Below are 21,349 nucleotides of genomic sequence, written 5' to 3' on the forward strand. Positions count from 1 at the left end.
ATTTCATTGTTTTATTAACAATTTAATACATAACGGTTGCTTAGTTCGATTATAAGCAAATGAAATGGGAACGTATAGGGCAGCCAAACTTTGAAACCACGTATTCAATCATAATTCATCAGTTAACCCTTAACTAGCCCGTTCATCTGATAATACTATTGATCAAATCGGTTGTGTACTTTCTGAGATCATGAAGTTTCGTCATTTTCACAATTCGGTACATTACAGACGAAGTTACAGTTCGATTACAGTAAAATTCAATAGGGTGTCATGAGTCAGCTAGACCTTTCATTTGACACTAATTTCGTGAAAATCGGTTCAGCCATCTCTGAGAAAAGTGGAGAGTTTATGTATTCTTCGGAATATGTTTCTTTTCATAGCTAAATTTCACATTTCTAAACATAACAGGCAAAGTAATAGTCCGATTGCAAAAAAACCAAAAGGGTCTTATGGGGTAACTAGACCTTTCATATAACACTGATTTTGTGGAAATTGGTCCAGCCATCTCTGAGAAACATGAGTGAAATTAAACAGTCTTCAGAAGACTTTTCTTTTCATAACTTTTGAACCACATATTCAATCTATATAATTAAAAGTTGAGGGTTTTCAAGGTAGCCCGTTTATTTGATACCAATTTTATTGAAATCGGTTGTGTGGTTTCTGAGATATTGATGCTTCGTGACTTTTACATTTTTAAACATAACCTTCAAAATAGAAATCCAATTACAATGAAACTTAATAGGGTCTTATGGGGCAACTAGAACTTTCATTTTCATATAATTTCATTAAAAACGGTCCAGCCATCTCTGGGAAAAGTGAGTGAAAATAAAAATCTGCACATACACACACAACCACACACACACACACACACACACACACACACACACACACACACACACACACACACACACACACACACACACATACATAAAATGCTCAGCTCGTCGAACTGAGTCGAGTGATATATGCCATTCGGCCCTTTGGAGCACTTTCATATCTTCGGTTTTGCAAGTGATTGCTATACCTTTCTAGGAGAAAGGCAAAAAGTTAAAAAAATTATTAATTCGGAGTAAAATATTCGTGCTGAAGAAATAGCGAAATAAAAAAATGACTTTGAATTTCGTACACTTCAATCACCAGCAAAACCGGGAACGTACGAATAGAACAATACAAAATTAAATTTTGTTGACGCCATATGTTATGATCAAAGCAGTTACAGTTTTAAATAGTCTTTGAATTTCGTTTCTTTTCATAACTTTTGAACCACATATCAAATTGCTATGGAATTTCTTACTTGTGAGTTTGAGAGACAACCTGTTCAAATGACACTAGATATGTTCAAATAAGTCGTGTGATCTTTGAGATAATAGACTTTCGTTGTTTTCATAATTTAATACATAACGGTTGGAATAAAAATACGATAATAGTCAAATAAAATGGGAACCTATAGGAAAGCCAAACTTTTCATTTGACACTAAGATTGTTGAATTTAGTCCAGCCATTTTTGGGAAAACGAGTGAATTTGAAAAGTCACCGGAACATGTTTCTTTTCACAATTTTGAACCACGTGTTTAATCACTATAAAATTCATCAATTAACCTTTAACTAGCCCGTTCATTTGATACCAATATTGTTCAAATCGGTTGTGTACTTTCTGAGATAATGAAGTTTCATGATTTTAATATTTTGATACATTACAGACAAAGTAACAGACTGATTACATTGAAATTCAATGGGGTGTTATAAGGCAGCTAGACCTTTCATTTGACACTAATTTCGAGGAAATCGGTTCAGCCATCTCTGAGAAAAGTGAATGAGTTTAAGTAGTCTTCGGAATATGTTTCTTTTCAAAGCTGGATTTCACATTTTTAAACATAACAGGCAAAGTAATAGTCCAATTGCAAAATAAATCGATAGGGTCTTATGGGGTAATTAGACCTCTAAATGACAGCCATCTCTGAAAAACATGAGTGAGATTAAACACTCTCCAGAACACGTTTCTTTGAATAATTTCTGAACCACAAGTTTAATCTTCATGAAACTCAAAAGTTAAGGGTTTTTAAGTATCTTGTTCATTTAAAACCATTTTTGTTAAAATCGGTTGAGTAGTTTATGAGATAATGATGTTTCGTGATTTTCATATTTTTAAACATAACCTCTAAACTAAAAATCCGATTGCAATGTTACTCAATAGGGTCTTATGGGGCAACTAGACCTCTCATTTGCAATTAATTTCATGAGGATCGGTCCAGCCATCTCTGAGAAAATCGAGTGAGATTGGGAGAGCGTTACACACACACACATACGCACACACACACACACATACAGAAAATGCTCAGCTCGTCAAACTAAGTCGATCGACCCTTTGAAGCACTTTTATACCTTTGGTTTTTCCTGTGATTGCTATACCTTTCTAGGAGAAAGGCAAAAAGATACATATTCCAAAGACTGCTTAAACTCACTCGCTTTTCTCAGAGATGGCTGAACCGATTTTAATCAATTGCAAATGAGGGGGCCCATAGGATGCTACTGAATTTTATTGTCATCGTACTTTTTGTTCAGGGATTGTGTTTCAAAATGTGAAAATCACGAGACTCCATTATCTCGTAAACTATGCAACCAATTTTTACAAAACTGGTGTCAAATAAAAGACTGCATTGAAAATCCATAACTAATGATTTGTAAGTTGCCAGTAGCCCAAACCGCGAGCGTTGGTCAGACTCCCTGGAAAATGCCTCAGGGTCGGCACGCTTATTCTTGATTTTCGCGGCTTATCTGGGAAATGCTTGAAATGCCGAAACACGTATTAGGCTAATAAAATTTTTTTATTTTCACAATCCTTGCCTCTCACTTCCTTATAATCTATCTAACCTTTTCTTCTCTCTTTCGGGGCCCCTTTTCTGTCTCTGCTTCCGCCACCTTTTGCCACCAATCCGCAACCGTGTGACGCGATTCCCACCACCTTTGCCGCCAACAACCGCGACAATTCCGTGACCTTTGCCGCCCTCGCTGGTGAACAATGGAGCGTTGAACTTGCGGTGTGATTGAATCCGGCCCAATCCTGGACGATGAGTTTCCGGACGATTATTCCTAAACCTTGCACTGCGGGTTTCCAAATTTAAACTTTGGGGTTCTGGGGAATTGAAAATAAGTATTCCATCAGCTTTCTGGCGAGGGCACTCTTCGGCTGAACGGTTTAGGGCTGCTTGGCTTACCTGCTGTTGACAAATTTCACTCTTGATCACTACTATTAATTACGCTTTTAATTTGCTTTCAATTTTGACGGTCTGCTTCGATCTATCGACTTTTTAAGAGTCGCCAACGGTCATTGCCCTCGCCAAGTAAATAAGCAGCTCTCTCTCGCCAGATCCTACTCAGTCCTCCCTCCATCGCGGCTCCATTTCGCCCGTCTTCTGGTGGCAGGATACGCTAACCTGGTGAGTGTCTGCGTTCGTGTGGTGAACCCCTTGGAAGGTCTCAGGCTGGGAAATACGATCTCGGCGGGTGGTCTCTCGTAAGAGAGTGGCGCGATTTAAAGCCACCCGCTTATCATCGGGGAGCGATTAGGCCGACCAGATACATTTGGCGCCCAACAAAAAAAGTCTTATGCAGAATACGGGTAGTCATTGTACATTCAGCAGGCAAGGCTTTGCAGATTGGCCTGGTGATATTTTTCAAAGGGTTTAGCCAGCATTGTTTTTTGCTTTAATTTCTTTATTTTGGCGGTCACAGAAAAGGCACAATTTTGGTATTTATTCTTAAGATTTGCACATTATCGCCATAATCCTTGATAGAATTTTCTACATTTTTTAAGGTGCCTAACAATTGGCTGAAGCATTTGCCATCTTCTAATAATTAGTCTTTAAGCAACATAGTATATCTTCTCTTTTGTTTATGTTTCCGAGAGAACTTGTGTTTTTCTTCCAGATTAAATAACCTAATATTCCTAAGAATAAAAATACTTACAGTGTATATAGTGAAAGTAAATAAGTTTAACGAATTTCGTTTATTGTTGTTTTGGAAATTATTAAGTAATCATATAATATTTTTTCTATATTCATTGCACATCCTAGTTTTCTTAATTTACATTTGTCTTCAAATAATATATTCGGGAGGCTGTTGCGTTTAAAACAATTATCTGTTACTCTAACATCAATTGCACTTGGTAAACAGGAACGGAACAATTTACAGTTCTGCTTTGATCGATTTGGCTTAGTTTGTAGTAGTAAGTGATTTATTTTATTTGGTTAATTTTGGGTTTTCCTAGAGGACATAAATTGGAAAAATTTCTTTATCCAGAATATTTGAACCACGAAGAAGTCAATTACGAACTTCTCATCCGTGGTACGTTAGATTAAACGGTCGCTGCACTAGATCTTGCAAATAAACAAAGGCATCTGAGAGCCCTGATGAAAGATGATATGGCAAATTGGAAGAACTACCCTTCGCCATATAATATAAAGGAAGAGCATTTGCCCATTGAGGGTAGGGTCGAAGATTTGTTGAAAGCAATTAAGAGACACGGTTTAGAGAGGCGCTATGTTTCACGTATACTTCACTACTGGTACCGAGCGAAACGGACAGTGGCGAGAGATGAAGAAGAAAAGAAGATTAGAAGGGAGTTGATACGTGGAATTGAGAATTATTTATTTATTTATTTATTTGATGTTTTCATCTGGCTAAATATGCCTTAATGAACTTTTCGTGATGAGGAAAAGCCCTTTTGAGTCACAGTTTGTTTCTCAAAAAGGCATAAAAACCTCATATCTTTTCTTACTCTACAAAAACATTTACAAGTTACAAGTATAATCAAGAACTAATATAAAAAAAAAACGAACAAGTAACATGTTGATTGGTCAGTCAGTATAAAACTATCACTAATATTATAGTTAATTTCATTAAAATTTCCGTCATTGAAGTTCTCGCCCTCTATTCAGAAGCTTACGTTGAAATGCCGCATTAGAGAGAAGTTGAAATCTTAGAGGTGGTAGACCTCATTAAAGCTGGTAGCCTTAAAACGGATCCGCTCATGGCGACCGTATTGCGTACGCCGGGCATCGAGAGAGAAAATCCCGCTGCCGTAGAGTCCTTTCAGGTGCGTAAAAATTAAGATGTGTCAGAATTTGCTCAGAATAAGCGTCTCCTTTTAGTATTTTTCCGACAAAAACAGCCTGAGCAACGAATCTCCTGTGTTCTAGTGTGTTTAGATCCAACAGGTTACACCGCTGTTCATATGGTGGCAAGTTCACTGCATCTCGCCATGGCAAACGTCGAAGAGCGTATTTTACAAATTTCTGCACTGATTCGAATCTGTTTTTCCAAGTGTGCTGATATGGGCACCACACAACTGCATCGGACTCTTAAATCGAGCGCTCTAAAGCACAGTACAGCGACCGCATACAGTGAGGATCGCAAAATTCGCTACATCTTTTAAACATAAATCCGAGCTGCCTGTTGGCTTTAGTTATTATTTTGTCGTAGTAAAGGTGAAATGAGAGTCCAGAATCGAGTATTACTCCCAAGTCTCGAATGTGGTCAACTCGTACAAGAGGTTGATTGGAAATGCTGTAGTTGTAAGTGATTGGGTTCAGTTTTCGATGGAACGTTATTGCATTGCATTTATTGATGCTAATTGTTAGAAGATTTCTCGAGCAGCATTCTTCGAAAATGTTGATCCATTGTTGGAGCACATGACAATCATCGATGCGTTTCACAGTTATGTATAATTTGACATCATCCGCATAAAAGAACCGACACCCCGGTGGTAGTAAAATCGACAGCTCATTGATAAATAGTGAGAACAGAAGTGGACCGAGGTTGCTTCTTTGTGGTATGGCTGACATGTGGGAGAAGCTTTTAGATGATACGGATCGGATCCTTGACACAAAGCCGTCTGTCCGTGAGATAGGACCTGAACCAACTAATAAGATCATCGGAGATACCAAGTTTACTTAATTTTAGAAGCAATATGCCATGATCAACTCTACCGAAAGCAGCTTTTAGATCAGTATATATTGCGTCAACCTGAGAATCGGCATCAATATTACGCAGGCAGAATGAAGTAAACTGAACCAGATTCGTGGAAACGGACCGTTTGGGGTAAAACCCGTGTTGGTCAGCTGATATGTAGTTTTTACAGCTTGAGAACAGTACTTCGTTCATAACGATCTTAAATACTTTGGAGCATGCACATAATGACGTCATGCCGCGATAGTTTGCAATATTTTGCTTTTCTCCTTTTTTATGCACAGGGAACATGATTGACAATTTCCAGCTGGAATTTGCCTTCACGGAGAGATTTATTGAAAAGTAACGTCAATGGCTGGATTAATGAGTTCGTGCATCACTTCAGGACACAGGAAGGTATTCCATCTGAGCTGAGTGACGTAGAAAATTTCATCTTGGTGATAGCGGCTTCAACCTGTTGGTGGTTTACAATAAAATTCCTCAGTTCACATGCGCTGGTAGGGGTATCTCTACATGCATCTGTGGCTTGCTGAGCGGAAGCCGTGGAGTTGTTGAATGCACTTTGAAAATTGGTGGCGAAAAGTTCGCATTTTTCAGAAGGGGAGCATGCTACCTCGTGATCTAGGAACATCTCTACGGGAAGCCCATTATCCTTCTGTTTGGAGTTAACGAAAGTCCAAAACTGTTTAGGATTTTTACGGAGATTATCTTGTGTTCTGAGGGAATAACGTTTATACAGGTATCGGTTGTAGATGCGGTAGTTATTGTTGGCACGCAAAAATTGTTGCTTATGGAACGGGCAACGGGTTCCACTATAATTACGCAGTGCTCTAGATCTTATACGCTTCAGACACCGTAATTGAGCATTTCCCCAGGGTGGTTTAGAAAGAGGTCTACAAGCAGGAACATGTTCAACCAATGCATTGTTAACAAACTGCGAGAAAAAGTCAACAGCCTCGTCAATGTTGTCTGCAGTATTTAAGAACGTCCAGTCCATTCGAAGAAAAATTTCGTTCAACGCTACGCAGTTAGCTCTGCGATAATCCAGTACAGTGTCGTTAGAGTAAGGTTCGAAAACAGTCGGAACAGGTAGTTCAGCTTCAACTAAAATGACAGGGTGGCCAGGGTCTACTGGAGTTAGCGGTTCAATGCTTTCGAATATCTGACAGTGTCCTAGAAGTGAGTCCGATATTAGTACTAAGTCAAGCAGTCCTCTTTTTGTGTTTAGAATTTGGTTGATCTGTTTCAAACCATTCTGACTAAAGCAGAGATGTGTGACTCAAAAACATCCATTGTGAGATAATTGCGAGTGGTGAGGTTCCATACTAAACCAGGCTGGTTATAGTCTCCAAATAAAAGCGCATGATCTTGTTCTTTTAGGTTGGAGAAAATAGCTCTGACTGAATCAATGTGCTTGTTTACGCTTGTCAAATCATTTTTGCGGTGTGGGGGTAGTTATAATACTTCAACACTGATTTTCAGGTTAGTTAATTTGAGCGTTACCCATAAATGCTCAAGAGAGTTATCTACGGGAGTTCGATCCATGCAACTGTTAAGTGAAACTGACACAGCAATAAGAACTCCACCACCGCGAGTTTTTGTGCTATTAAAGCGGTTACGATCCACTCGGTATACGGCATAAGAATTTCCGAATAATTGAGAAGAATATACCCTATCGTCGAGCCATGTTTCAGTCAAGACTATGACATCGTAACATGATTCAGATACTGCTAGAAGAAAATCATCTATTTTTGTGCGCAGACCACGGACGTTCTGGTAGTAGACTTTTAGTTTTCTGAAAGATTGATCGTTCGGTTTTTGAATAGTGATCGCGTCTGGTGGCAGGGTTCGATTGACCAGAGCAGCTTCAGCAGAGTGAACGGTGAAGTTTAACTCCGGGTTCGTCTGAAATGATTGAATACGACTAAGACGGGGCGCAGTATCTTCTAATGCTTCGGCAGGACATATAGTCAGTGTAGCATTACCTGGGCCAACCAGTTCGCTTAGTTGGTGATAATGATCCAACGATGATGAAGTCCACGATGTTATTGCGGAAGAATCGGTGTCCGATTTCGACCAAGCTTGCTTAGATAATTGGTGAGTACAGATGACATCAACCGGGCTGTTTGAATCCGAGTCCAATCTAATCGGGAGTAGTTGAATACGATTGCGGGAGGGCGCAGTATCCACAAAGGCTTCGGTAGGACATATATTTTATAGAATTGTATGAAAGAGTACAAAATAGGACCACCATCTTCACCATGAAAGAGTACAAATAGGACCACCATCTTCATGACCGACATGTTAACCAACGCAGACAGGAGTGAGATAGTACAGGATCAGTTAGGGGCACACGTTAGTAGTACACCCAAAAATCCAAAGGAAACAGGTGCGATACCAAAAGTTTCAAAACAGAATAGTACAGAATTAAGAAAAGAGCAAAACGATGAAACGCAGCAGAGAATCAAGCACTTAGAACGGATTCCAAGCATGTCGAAGTTGCTGGTAGAGCGCGAGTCTCTAGAAAAATCAGGAGAAAAAACACGCGATACCAAACGAGCGTTTGAAAAGCCGCACATATCAGGTTTTTTCTCACGGGATATTTCCATTTCGAGCAAAAAAGTGGACGATGATAACCCTCAAGGGTTCGATAGACACTACAATAAAGCACGACAGCAAAGACAAGCATCGGATTACGACTCGGAAAGCTCCGTATTGCAGACGCACAGATAGGGAACAGTCATGGTCAGGGCAAGATAGACCACGAACTCGAAGTAACCGACAAGATCACGGGATCAGGGACCACCTGAACCGGGTGGGAAAATGGAAAATCAGATTTACTGGTGACTCCAGGACAGTCAGCTTAGAGAACTTTTTATATAAACTGGAAAAAATTGCGGAACGGGAGGGCGTAACAAAAAAACAACTATTGCGAGATGTCCATCTACTGTTGGATGGACCGGCATCTGATTGGTTTTTTACCTTCGTGGACGAGTTCGACGATTGGTCGACGTTCGACAGGCTAATCAAATACCGGTTCGGAAATCCTAATCAGGATCAAGGGATTCGTCCGAAAATGCAAGAGAGAAAGCAACATCGAGGCGAGACGTTTATCGCATTCGTCACGGAAATAGAAAAACTAAATCGAATGCTGCCGAAACCATTATCGAGGACAAGGAAATTCGAATTGATATCGGACAATATGACACAACACTACCGATCGAAGATATCCATCGTAGAGGTCAAAGATCTACAACAACTAGTCAAGTTAAACCATCGTATAGATGCATCGGACCCGAGTCTCCATCTAACTGGCACGCCAAGGCGAACGATTAACAATATGGAAGTTGAGGGAGGAGATTACGACAGTGACGAGTCAGCATCAGTTAACCCGTAAAGACCCGGGACGGAACTTGTTTTTTGAAAGAGCTCGTTCTCAGCACTGGAACGGCCGATTTGGGAAAACTTGAACTTTTATTCAAGGGGAACAGTTGCTCTAAGTTTTGGTAAAGATGCCACCCCTCTGGACCCCTCTCCGTTTTTGTGAGACGCAAATATGTCTGTGTTTTTTTCTAATTTTTCAAACAGATTGAGCAAACACTGGTAATTTTCATACGTATCAATTGCTCCATGTATCAAATCACGCAGGTGGATGAAATATGGTATGTAAGAGTGAATTTTGGAGTTTTCGAAAATTATTTCAGTACAAAATGACAAAGCTACGTATTTTTATATAAATTCAAACAACAAAACCGTTCTTCAAATTTTAAGCTCTACATTTTTGTGGTAGGGTCTCCTGAATCCATACGTGATGAAATATTTATTTTAGCAAGCAAACATTTTGAGAAAACCCAGTTTAAATTCACCAAAGTACGTATTTTCATGGAAACCTAATTTTCTCAGTCTCCCACGGTAGGTTTCAACTTAGCTCTTCAATTTTCAAGCTCTATAGTTTTAGAGTAACGTCTTCTGAATCCAAAGATGCTGAAAGATTTATTCTAGCATGCACAGATTTAGAGAAAAACGAGTTTGAATTCACTAAAGTACGAGTTCTTATGAAAACTTGATTTTCTCTAAATCTGTGCATGCTAGAATAAATTTTTCAGCATCTTTGGATTCAGAAGACGTTACTCTAAAAATATAGAGCTTTAAAATTGAAGAGCTGAGTTGAAACCTACCGTGGGAGACTGATAAAATTAGCTTAGCTCTTCAATTTTCAAGCTGTATATTTTTAGAGTAACGTCTTCTGAATCCAAAGATGCTGAAAGATTTATTCTAGCATGCACAGATTTAGAGAAAAACGAGTTTGAATTCACTAAAGTACGAGTTCTTATGAAAACTTGATTTTCTCTAAATCTGTGCATGCTAGAATAAATTTTTCAGCATCTTTGGATTCAGAAGACGTTACTCTAAAAATATAGAGCTTTAAAATTGAAGAGCTGAGTTGAAACCTACCGTAAGAGACTGATAAAATTAGTTTCCATGAAAATACGTACTTTGGTGAATTTAAACTGGTTTTTCTCAAAATGATTGCATGCTAAAATAAATATTTCATCACGTATGGATTCAGGAGACCCTACCACAAAAATGTAGAGCTTAACCCGTAAAGACCCGGGACGGAACTTGTTTTTTGAAAGAGCTCGTTCTCAGCACTGGAACGGCCGATTTGGGAAAACTTGAACTTTTATTCAAGGGAACAGTTGCTCTAAGTTTTGGTAAAGGTGCCACCCCTCTGGACCCCTCCCCGTTTTTGTGAGACGCAAATATGTCTGTGTTTTTTTCTAATTTTTCAAACAGATTGAGCAAACACTGGTAATTTTCATACGTATCAATTGCTCCATGTATCAAATCACGCAGGTGGATGAAATATGGTATGTAAGAGTGTATTTTGGAGTTTTCAAAAATTATTTCAGTACAAAATGACAAAGCTACGTATTTTTATAAAAATCCAAACAACAAAACCGTTCTTCAAATTTTAAGCTCTACATTTTTGTGGTAGGGTCTCCTGAATCCATACGTGATGAAATATTTATTTTAGCAAGCAAACATTTTGAGAAAACCCAGTTTAAATTCACCAAAGTACGTATTTTCATGGAAACCTAATTTTATCAGTCTCCCACGGTAGGTTTCAACTTAGCTCTTCAATTTTCAAGCTCTATATTTTTAGAGTAACGTCTTCTGAATCCAAAGATGCTGAAAGATTTATTCTAGCATGCACAGATTTAGAGAAAAACGAGTTTGAATTCACTAAAGTACGAGTTCTTATGAAAACTTGATTTTCTCTAAATCTGTGCATGCTAGAATAAATTTTTCAGCATCTTTGGATTCAGAAGACGTTACTCTAAAAATATAGAGCTTTAAAATTGAAGAGCTGAGTTGAAACCTACCGTGGGAGACTGATAAAATTAGCTTAGCTCTTCAATTTTCAAGCTCTATATTTTTAGAGTAACGTCTTCTGAATCCAAAGATGCTGAAAGATTTATTCTAGCATGCACAGATTTAGAGAAAAACGAGTTTGAATTCACTAAAGTACGAGTTCTTATGAAAACTTGATTTTCTCTAAATCTGTGCATGCTAGAATAAATTTTTCAGCATCTTTGGATTCAGAAGACGTTACTCTAAAAATATAGAGCTTTAAAATTGAAGAGCTGAGTTGAAACCTACCGTGGGAGACTGATAAAATTAGTTTCCATGAAAATACGTACTTTGGTGAATTTAAACTGGTTTTTCTCAAAATGTTTGCTTGCTAAAATAAATATTTCATCACGTATGGATTCAGGAGACCCTACCACAAAAATGTAGAGCTTAAAATTTGAAGAACGGTTTTGTTGTTTGAATTTTTATAATAATACGTAGCTTTGTCATTTTGTACTGAAATAATTTGAAAACTCCAAAATTCACTCTTACATACCATATTTCATCCACCTGACATGATTTGATACATGGAGCAATTGAAACGTATGAAAATTACCAGTGTTTGCTCAATCTGTTTGAAAAATTAGAAAAGAACACAGACATATTTGCGTCTCACAAAAACAGGGAGGGGTCCAGGGGAGTGGCACCTTTACCGAAACTTAGAGCAACTATTCCCCTTGAATAAAAGTCCAAGTTTTCCCAAATCGGCCGTTCCAGTGCTGAGAACGAGCATTTTCAAAAAACAAGCTCCGTCCCGGGTCTTTACGGGTTAACGCGATGAAACCACATTCCGCAAAAGAAAACAACCAAGCAACAGCACGAAACAGACCAAAGATCCGGCCTAATCAATCGCGAACCGGGTGTGCAGGGCAGTCAACAATAATTGGGTGTCGGAACTGCCAACAACAAGGCCATGGATGGCGAGAATGTTCTAGACCCAAAGTTATTTTTTGTTACGGATGTGGGAATTTAGGGCGAACGATACGTTGCTGGGAACGTTGCGCCGCAATGAATAAAAGAAGTACGAATCAGAAAAACTAAGAAAGGAGTAGGCAAAAGGGGAACAATCCACTCCTAGTTTAAATAAGATTCCCAAAACGAGAAACATAATCGACCTGGATCCTCTAATAAAGATACATCATATTAGGGTGAGCGTGACGAAATGTCCCCATATTCGAGTGCACGTTTCCGAAACTGAAATAGACGCTCTCTTAGATTCGGGAGCAGGAATAAGCGTTATCAACTCATCAAAAATAGCCGAACAGTACGGACTTAAAATTCTTCCGGCGGTCCGGATAAGCACGACGGATGGAACAGAGTACAACTGTTCCGGATATCTTAACATTCCATTCACATTCAAAGGACTAACTAGAGTAGTGCCTACAATCGTTGTCCCACAGATTTCTAGAACGCTCATCTTAGGGGCAGATTTCTGGGAAAGCTTCAGAATCCAACCGAAGATCGATGTTGGGAATGGACCGGAGAAAATTGAAACCCTTCAAGCTAGGGAGGAACAATACATCTGTTTTAACATAGAGACTAGTGATAAACTACCGAAAGTAGAGGAAAAAGAACCGGATGAGACACTCAATATACCGACGATTGATGAACCAGCAGAACCAGTTCCGGAGAGAATAGAAACAGAACACGAATTGTCGAACGATGATAGAGGAAGACTAATTGAGACGATAAAAAACTTTGAATTTAAAGCGCCAGGAAAGCTTGGTCTAACGGACCTCATCCAGCATGAGATCGTATTGAAAGAGGATGCCAAACAGAGAAACCAACCGATTTATAAATGTTCACCTTTCACTCAAAGCGAGATTGACGCGGAAATCGAACGATTTAAAGATCTGGGTGCAATCGAAGAATGCTATAGTGAATGGACTAACCCACTAGTACCAATGAGGAAGTCAAACGGTAAGATTCGTGTTTGTCTTGATTCATGACGAATTAAGGCGATGACGATCAAGGACGCATATCCAATGCCAAATATGCAAGACATTTTTCACAGATTGAGCCATGCAAAATATTACACAATTATCGACTTGAATACCGCTAAAAGAAGAATGCAGAAACTATACTGCATTCCGAACCTCAAAAGGTTTGTTCAGGTTCAAAGTGTGTCCGTTTGGACTGACGAATGCACCATTTACAATGTGTCGTCTAATGAATAAAGTCATTGAGTTTGACCTTCAACCGTTTGTCTTTTTATATCTAGAAGACATCGTGATTGCTACAGAGACTCTAGAGGAACATTTTCGTCTCCTCGAAAGGAGAAGATAGGAAAATTGACCATATCCATGGAAAAATCCAAATTTTGCAGAAAACAGGTGAAATACTTGGGGTACCTGTTAACGGAGAGAGGTGTCGCCATAGATCGCTCGAGAATTCAACCGATTCTGGATTATGCCCGCCCAAAAACAGTGAAGGAAATTCGAAGATTGATGAGCCTGGCTGGATTCTACCAGAAATTCAATAAAAACTACAGTCAAATGACGGCTCCAATAACGGACCTTTTAAAAAAGGAAAAGAAAAAATTCACCTGGTCAGAGGAAGTGGCAAAAGCTCTAAACAACCTGAAAGCTGTGCTCACTTCAGCGCCGATTGTAGCAAATCCAAACTTCATGAAGCCGTTTGTCATAGAATCGGACGCCTCCGAAAATGCGGTGGGAGCGGCGTTGGTTCAAGAGCAGGATGGGGAAACCAGAGTTATCGGGTATTTCAGCAAAAAACTTAGCTGCACCCAAATAAAATATGCGGCAGTTGAAAAAGAGTGCTAAGAAGTCTTACTTGCTATCGACAACTTCCGGCATTACGTGGAGGGAACCCGGTTCAAGGTGATAACGGACGCTAGAAGCCTGTTCAAGGCAAGCTAGAAAGCTGTTCAAGATTGGAGCGGAGTCAGGCAACTCGAAACTCCTCAGATGGGCACTGCGAACACAGTCATACGACATAGAACTCGAGAATCGCAAGGGGAAGAACAACATTACCGCGGATTGTTTATCCAGGTCAATTGAAACGATTAAAGTAAACCCACCGGATCCAGAGTATGAAACGCTAGCCAAAAACATCCAAACAAACCCTGTCCGGTACGGAGAGTACCGGGTGATAGATGGGGTAATCTGGAAATATGTGAAAGGTACTAGTAGAATTAGTGACCATCGTTTCTCGTGGAAACAGATGCCAACACAAACGGAAAAAGTCTCGATAATTATGCGAGAACATGACAAATCCCACTTTGGGTTTGAGAAGACTTTGGAATGCATTAAAGAACGATATTTCTGGCCAAAGATGTGGGAGCAAATTAAGATATTTTGCAGGGAATCATTAAATTGCCAAACAAGCAAGGCAGGAAACGTAAAAGTGACACCTCCGATGGGGTCACAAAAGCCGGTGGAATATCCGTAGCAATTTGTCACACTAGATTACATTGGACCACTGCCAACGTCAGGGCGAAATCGCTACACATGCTTGCTGGTAGCAACGGATGTGTTCAGCAAATTCGTGCTGGTTCAACCTTTTCGTGAGGCAAAAGCAGAGTCGCTCGCGGAATTCATTGAAAATATGATCTTCCGACTTTTTGGAGATCCGGAGATCATTCTAACCGACACTGGTTCACTCCTTCGTACCATCCGCAAGTGAACAACACCGAACGGGTGAACAGAGTGATTGGGACGGCCATAAGAGCAAAGCTCAAACAAGAGCATAAACACTGGGCGGAGGGTATTCAAACTATCGCGAACGCAATAAGAACTGCTGTACATGATTCATCATGATCAGTCGTTTCGTTAAGTTTGTGTTAACAACAACGAATTTCCGTCGCTGAAATAACGTGTTTTTTATTCAGTATAATCGCTTATATCGCATTTATATCGTGTGCATAGTGAAGTGCAACTATTTCAAAAGTCGGATATCGTGGAGTTTCATAAAATCACCAATTTATCCTCGCTAACAGATAAATCTTATCTCTGTTTCGGCTGCTATTGTTGTTTTTTTGCGACAACAACATTCGTCAAGTACTGCTACCGTTTGCTGAACCATAAGAGAATGGAGAAGAAACTGTGCGGAGAGTGTAAACTTGTCATAAATGATTTGGAACCCATCCGTTGCGGTTTTTGTGAAACATGTTTCCATATCAACCAACAATGCTGTGGTATCAATAGTCGCGTTTGCAAAGAATTTTTCGTGCAAGGCAAAATAATGTTTATTTGTCCAACCTGCCGAGAAGTTTTGAACGGTCGATCTGTTCGCGAGTATGTGACAGATTTACCACCAAACGAATCCACACAGCCACAGTCTATCGCCGACTTACCAGCACAGGTTCAGAAGCTCTTCGATGTCGTTGGTGAATTGAGCAAAAAAATTGATAATTTGCCCCACAAACCGACATATGAGAATCCCTTGCTTGGTACACCTTCTACTTTGTCCACTACGCCTGTATGGCCAATAAAAAATTCAAAACGTCGTCGTACTGAGCCTATTCAAATCGAAGCCGATCGTGGTGAAAATAACATTGATCTGAGTGATTTATCGGTATCTTCGATTGTTCCTGTCGCTGCACAGAATCGTTTTTGGCTGTACCTATCTGGACTGAATCCACAGCTTACCGACAGTGACATACAAAAAATCGTCTCGCGCTGTTTGCATACCACTGAGCCTGTTGCTGCCGTTCGGCTTGTGCGTAAGGGAATTGATACATCAAACTTTTCTTATGTGTCATACAAAATCGGCTTGGATCCAAATTTGAAAAATGTTGCACTGGACCCTGCTTCATGGCCCACTGGTATGCTGTTTAGAGAATTTGTTGACCTGCCAAAAAATTAGTTTGGGAACTCGCCTGCTCTGCAATTAATGTGAATGATTCAACCGACAACGGACTAGGACAACTTAAATTTACTGTTTACGAGACTTTCGACGAAGATGACTGGCTGCCAAATAATGTTCCTGTTGCTGATGCTTTGGACTCGGGACACCCTTTAACAGGCACTATGGAAGCCTCTGACCCCCCCGCCACAGTCGCGCATTGTGCAGATCTTCAACATCGTCATCGTCCCGATCCTGTGGTCGGAGTGCGGGAAGGGGGCTTCCAGCCTGCTGCTTCAGGCATGTATGATTTAATTTCTGAACTATCGGTACCTGACCATCCTTCAAGTTCTAGCATTTCTGATCGCCGCCATGATACGTGCAACATCTGGATCAACTATCAGAATGTGCGGGGACTGCGAACAAAAATCGACGAGTTTTTTCTTCACGCTGAAGACAGCATGTACGATGTCATCATTCTCACCGAAACCGGCTTAGACGACCGCATCCATTCGCTCCAGCTTTTTGGGAACTCATACAATGTTTTTCGGTGCGACAGGAGCGCCATGAATAGTGAGAAACGTTCTTTCGGAGGTGTTTTGATTGCTGTGGACAAACAATTCCCATGTACTCTTTTTGTACCCGCACACGGAAGGCATTTAGAGCAGGTATGCGTTCGAGCGACTATTCGTTCTAAGAAAATATTACTGTGCGCCGTATATATACCACCGGACAAAAGTAACGATGCATCTGTCATCGATGCACATGTTGCTTCTGTTCGCGAATTTTGTGACGATAGTTGTCCTGATAGCACGGTAGTTGTTTGCGGCGACTATAACCAGCCTCGAATCGCCTGGGACATATGCAACGGTGTGATACAGCATACTAATCCTGCCCAGCTCTCTGCAAGTAATGCAACATTGATTGATGGGATGGACTTTCTAGACCTATATCAGGCTAACTTGCAGCGTAATTATCTTGGAAGAGTGTTGGATCTTGTTTTCTGCACTAGTGGTAGTAACGTTTTGGTTGATAGTTGTGAAATGCCGCTGATTCAACCTGATTCGCATCATCCTCCTCTAGTAATTAAGCTGCCTGTTTCCAACTGTCCAGCTTCCACTCCAGTGTATGTCTCACCGTCAAGACAGGAATTGAATTACCGCAAGATCGATTTCGTTGCCCTTTCCGCATATCTTTCGAGCATTGATTGGACTAGTTTGTTTGAGTCAGAATCGGTTGACATTATGACTTTGCGCTTTTGCGATGCTATTCGCTCATGGTTGACCGAAACATTACCTTTCGTGAAGCCCCCCTCCGCACCTGCATGGGGCACCAGCATGCTACGGCACTTGAAACGACTTCGAAACACTTATCAGCGTAAACACCGTAAATGGCGAACTGTTCAAACAAAATACCACTTTAAACGTGCCAGTGAAAAGTACCGACGGCTAAATGCTAGTTTGTATAAATCGTATGTTCTGAGCGTTCAGGCTAATTTGCGAAGAAACCCAAAAAAGTTCTGGAGCTTCGTAAACTCGAAAAGGAAAAGCTCTGCAATTCCGTCGGAAGTGTTTTTCAATGAATCTACCTCCTCAACTGAATCGGATGCTTGTAAGTTGTTTGCTACGTTCTTTTCGTCGGTCTTTGCTTCCGATCCTGTCACTGCACAAACCGCTGAGAACGCTGTTCAAAATGTTCCGGCCAACTGTGTTGATCTAGATGTTTTCGAAATTACTCCAGAAATGATAATTGCTGCAGCAAAAAAATTAAAAACGTCTTATTCCGCTGGACCAGATGGGATTCCCGCTGTCATTTTTTGCCGTTGTGCCGTTTTGCTTGCTGAGCCACTATGCTGCATCTTTAACAAGTCCTTCACGTCAGGAAAATTCCCGGAGGTGTGGAAAAATTCTATCATGTTTCCAGTTTTCAAAAGTGGTGATCACAGCAACGTCAAAAATTACCGTGGCATTACTAGTTTATCTGCTGGCTCAAAACTTTTTGAATTAGTCGTAAGTGCAGCTATTCAACGTAGCACTAGACACTACATTTCCTCTGATCAGCATGGTTTCATGTCTGGCCGCTCGGTGACTACGAATCTTCTAGACTTCACCTCTAGTTGTATTAATGAACTTGAATGTAAAGCACAGGTGGACGTGATATATACGGATCTGAAAGCTGCCTTCGACCGTATTAATCATCGAATACTGTTGGGAAAAATCCTGCGAATGGGTGCTTCGCGACAGTTCGTAAAATGGCTAGGCTCATATTTGTGCGATAGAGTTATGCGAGTTAAACTGGGATCACAATTATCGCCTCCTTTCGTCAATAAATCGGGTGTACCTCAAGGCAGCAATTTGGGACCACTGTTGTTTATTTTATTTTTCAATGACGCTGCTGCTGCACTTGGAGTTGGTTGTAGGCTGTTTTATGCTGACGATCTTAAAATATTTTTGACGATTCGTTCCATCGAGGATTGTCGACGTCTACAGGATATGCTAAACTCGTTCGCGTATTGGTGTAAATTAAACTGTTTGACAATCAGCATTGCTAAATGCGAAGTAATGACTTTTCATCGCATAAAATCGCCTATATTATTCAGCTACCAAATAGATGGTCAAACACTGAATAGAGTTGAATACGTAAAGGATCTTGGCGTGACTCTCGATCCTAAACTGACTTTTGATCGTCATCGCGCGATAGCTATTTCGAAAGCTACCCGTCAGCTAGGATTCATTTCAAAAATCGGATACGACTTTAAAGACCCGTACTGCCTAAAATCTCTGTATTGTGCTCTTGTCCGTCCTGTCCTCGAAAACGCAAACCTTGTTTGGATGCCCCACCAGCTCCATTGGAATCTACGTATAGAACGCGTGCAGCGAAGATTCATACGTATGGCTCTTCGGGACCTGCCTTGGCGACAACCCGACAACCTGCCCCCGTACTCTGACCGCTGCCGCTTGCTCAACCTAGATACTTTAGAACGTCGCCGCAAGATGCAACAGGTGTTGTTTGTGGCAAAGCTGCTAAATGGTGAAGTAGATTCTCCCAAACTTCTTTCGTTGTTAAGTTTCCGTGCACCACATCGAGCCTTACGACCTGCATCACTATTGACAAACCGTTATCATCGCACGAACTTCGGTCGCAATGAACCCATTGCCTCATGCATTAGAATGTTTAATCGAGTGGAGGAATATTTTGAATTTGGTGAACCTTCGTTTAAACTGAAGAAGAAGCTAGCACGTATAAGTTTTTAACATCATATATTAGTTTTATATTAGTTCATTAAGACTATCAGTCAGATGAATTTTATACACAAATAAACAAATAAACAAATGATTCCACGAAATATAGCCCTTATTTTGTGTTCTTCGGTCGAAATCAGATAGCTAATGGTAAAGAATACGCTCAAATGCGCGATAAAGAGCTGCCAGTAAAGATCTATGATACGGAGAGCATTAAAATTAGGGAAAAGTTGCTCGAGGAGGTGAAATAGAACCTATCGCAAGCGAATGAGAAGTATAAGAGGTACTAGAACCTGCGTTCTAACGTAAACTGTCCGCGTTACGTTGCTGGTGAGAAGGTTCTTGAAAAAACCTTAATCAAACCACCTAGCGGTCATACTCAGCCTTTCTCATTCAAACTTATTATTTATAAAAATAGATTTACATGAATGCTTATATCCAGGTTCATTAAGCAGACAGTATGTGAAGTAAAGAGAGCGAAAAATAAGCGAACTGGAAATATGATACAGATTTGGAAAAATAAACCTCATCCCGACGGGACTTGAACCCGCAATATCCCTGTCTCCGGCATGGTGTTTTGACCAAATAAACTACGGGGGACGGTGGTACTGTTCCACAAAAAAATATGAAATTTGACGTAATTTTAGTGCTTAAGAAATAGCGAAATAAAAGAAATGACTCTTAATTTCGAACAATTCAATCACGAGCGATACCGGGAACGTTCAAATAGCACGATACCACATTTAAATCATGTTGAGGCCATATATATTGATCAAAGCAGGAATAGTTTTGAATAGTCTTTGAATTTCTTTTCGTTCCAAAACTTTTGAACCACATATCAAATTGTTATGAAGTTTGTTATTTGTGAGTTTGAGAGATGACTGGTTTGTATGGCACTAGTTATGTTCAAATAAGTCTGTAATACTTGAGAAAATAGACTTTCGTTGTTTCAACAATTTAATACATAACGGTTACTCAAGTTCAATTATAATCAAATGAAAAGGGAACGTATAGGGCAGCCAACATTTGAAACCACGTGTTCAATCATAATTCATCAGTTAACCCTTAACTAGCCCGTTCATCTTATATCAATATTGTTCAAATCGGTTGTGTAGTTTCTAAGATAAGGAAGTTTCGTGATTTTCACATTTCGATACATTACAAACGAAGTTACAGTCCGATTACAGCAAAATTCAATGAGGTGTTATGAGGCAGCTTGACCTTTCATTTGACATTAATTTTGTGGAAATCGGTTTAACCATCTCTGAGAAAAGTAAGTGAGTTTATGTAGTCTTTGGAATATTTTTCTTTCCATACCTGGATTTCACATTTTTAAACATAACAGGCAAAGTAATAGTCCGATTACAAAAAATCAATAGGGTCTTATGGGGTAGCAAGACCTTCCATACGACACTGATTTTATGAAAATCGGTCCAGCCATCTCTGAGAAAAATGAGTGAGATTAAATAGTCTCCAGAACACGTTTATTTCCATAAATTCTGAACAGCAGGTTCAATCTTCATGAAATTCAAAAGTTAAGGGTTTTTTAGATAGCCCGTTCTTTTGAAATAAATTTTGTTCAAATCGGATGTGTAGTTTCTGAGATATTGATGTTTCGTGATTTTCACATTTTGATACATAACCTCAAAACTAAAAATCCGATTACAATAAAATTCAATAGGGTCTTATGGGGTAGCTAGACCTTTCATTTGCAATTAATTTCATTAAAATCGGTCCAGCCATCTCCGAGAAAATCGAGTGAGATTGGGAGAGCGTTACATACACAAACATACACACACACACACACATACAGAAAATGCTCGTCGAACTGAGTCGAGTGATATACGACATCCGGCCCTTTTGAGCACTTTTATACCTTTAGTTTTTGCAGTGATTGCTATACCTTTCTAGGAGAATGG

At 39.9% G+C, this 21,349-nt stretch overlaps 2 protein-coding genes across 2 annotated transcripts in view; both read left to right on the plus strand.

Moving 5' to 3' along the window:
* LOC129729990 (uncharacterized) overlaps positions 1 to 21,349 on the plus strand; it is a 329,594-nt gene that overhangs the window by 171,343 nt on the left and 136,902 nt on the right. The window lies entirely within an intron of this gene.
* On the plus strand, positions 16,374 to 19,681 carry LOC129728749 (uncharacterized). The gene is made up of 2 exons (XM_055687201.1): positions 16,374 to 18,434; positions 19,571 to 19,681. Exons 1-2 carry the CDS (start codon positions 16,374 to 16,376, stop codon positions 19,679 to 19,681), a joined length of 2,172 nt encoding a protein of 723 aa, XP_055543176.1.

Source organism: Wyeomyia smithii, chromosome 3 (assembly GCF_029784165.1).
Source record: "Wyeomyia smithii strain HCP4-BCI-WySm-NY-G18 chromosome 3, ASM2978416v1, whole genome shotgun sequence".
Lineage (NCBI taxonomy): Eukaryota > Metazoa > Arthropoda > Insecta > Diptera > Culicidae > Wyeomyia > Wyeomyia smithii.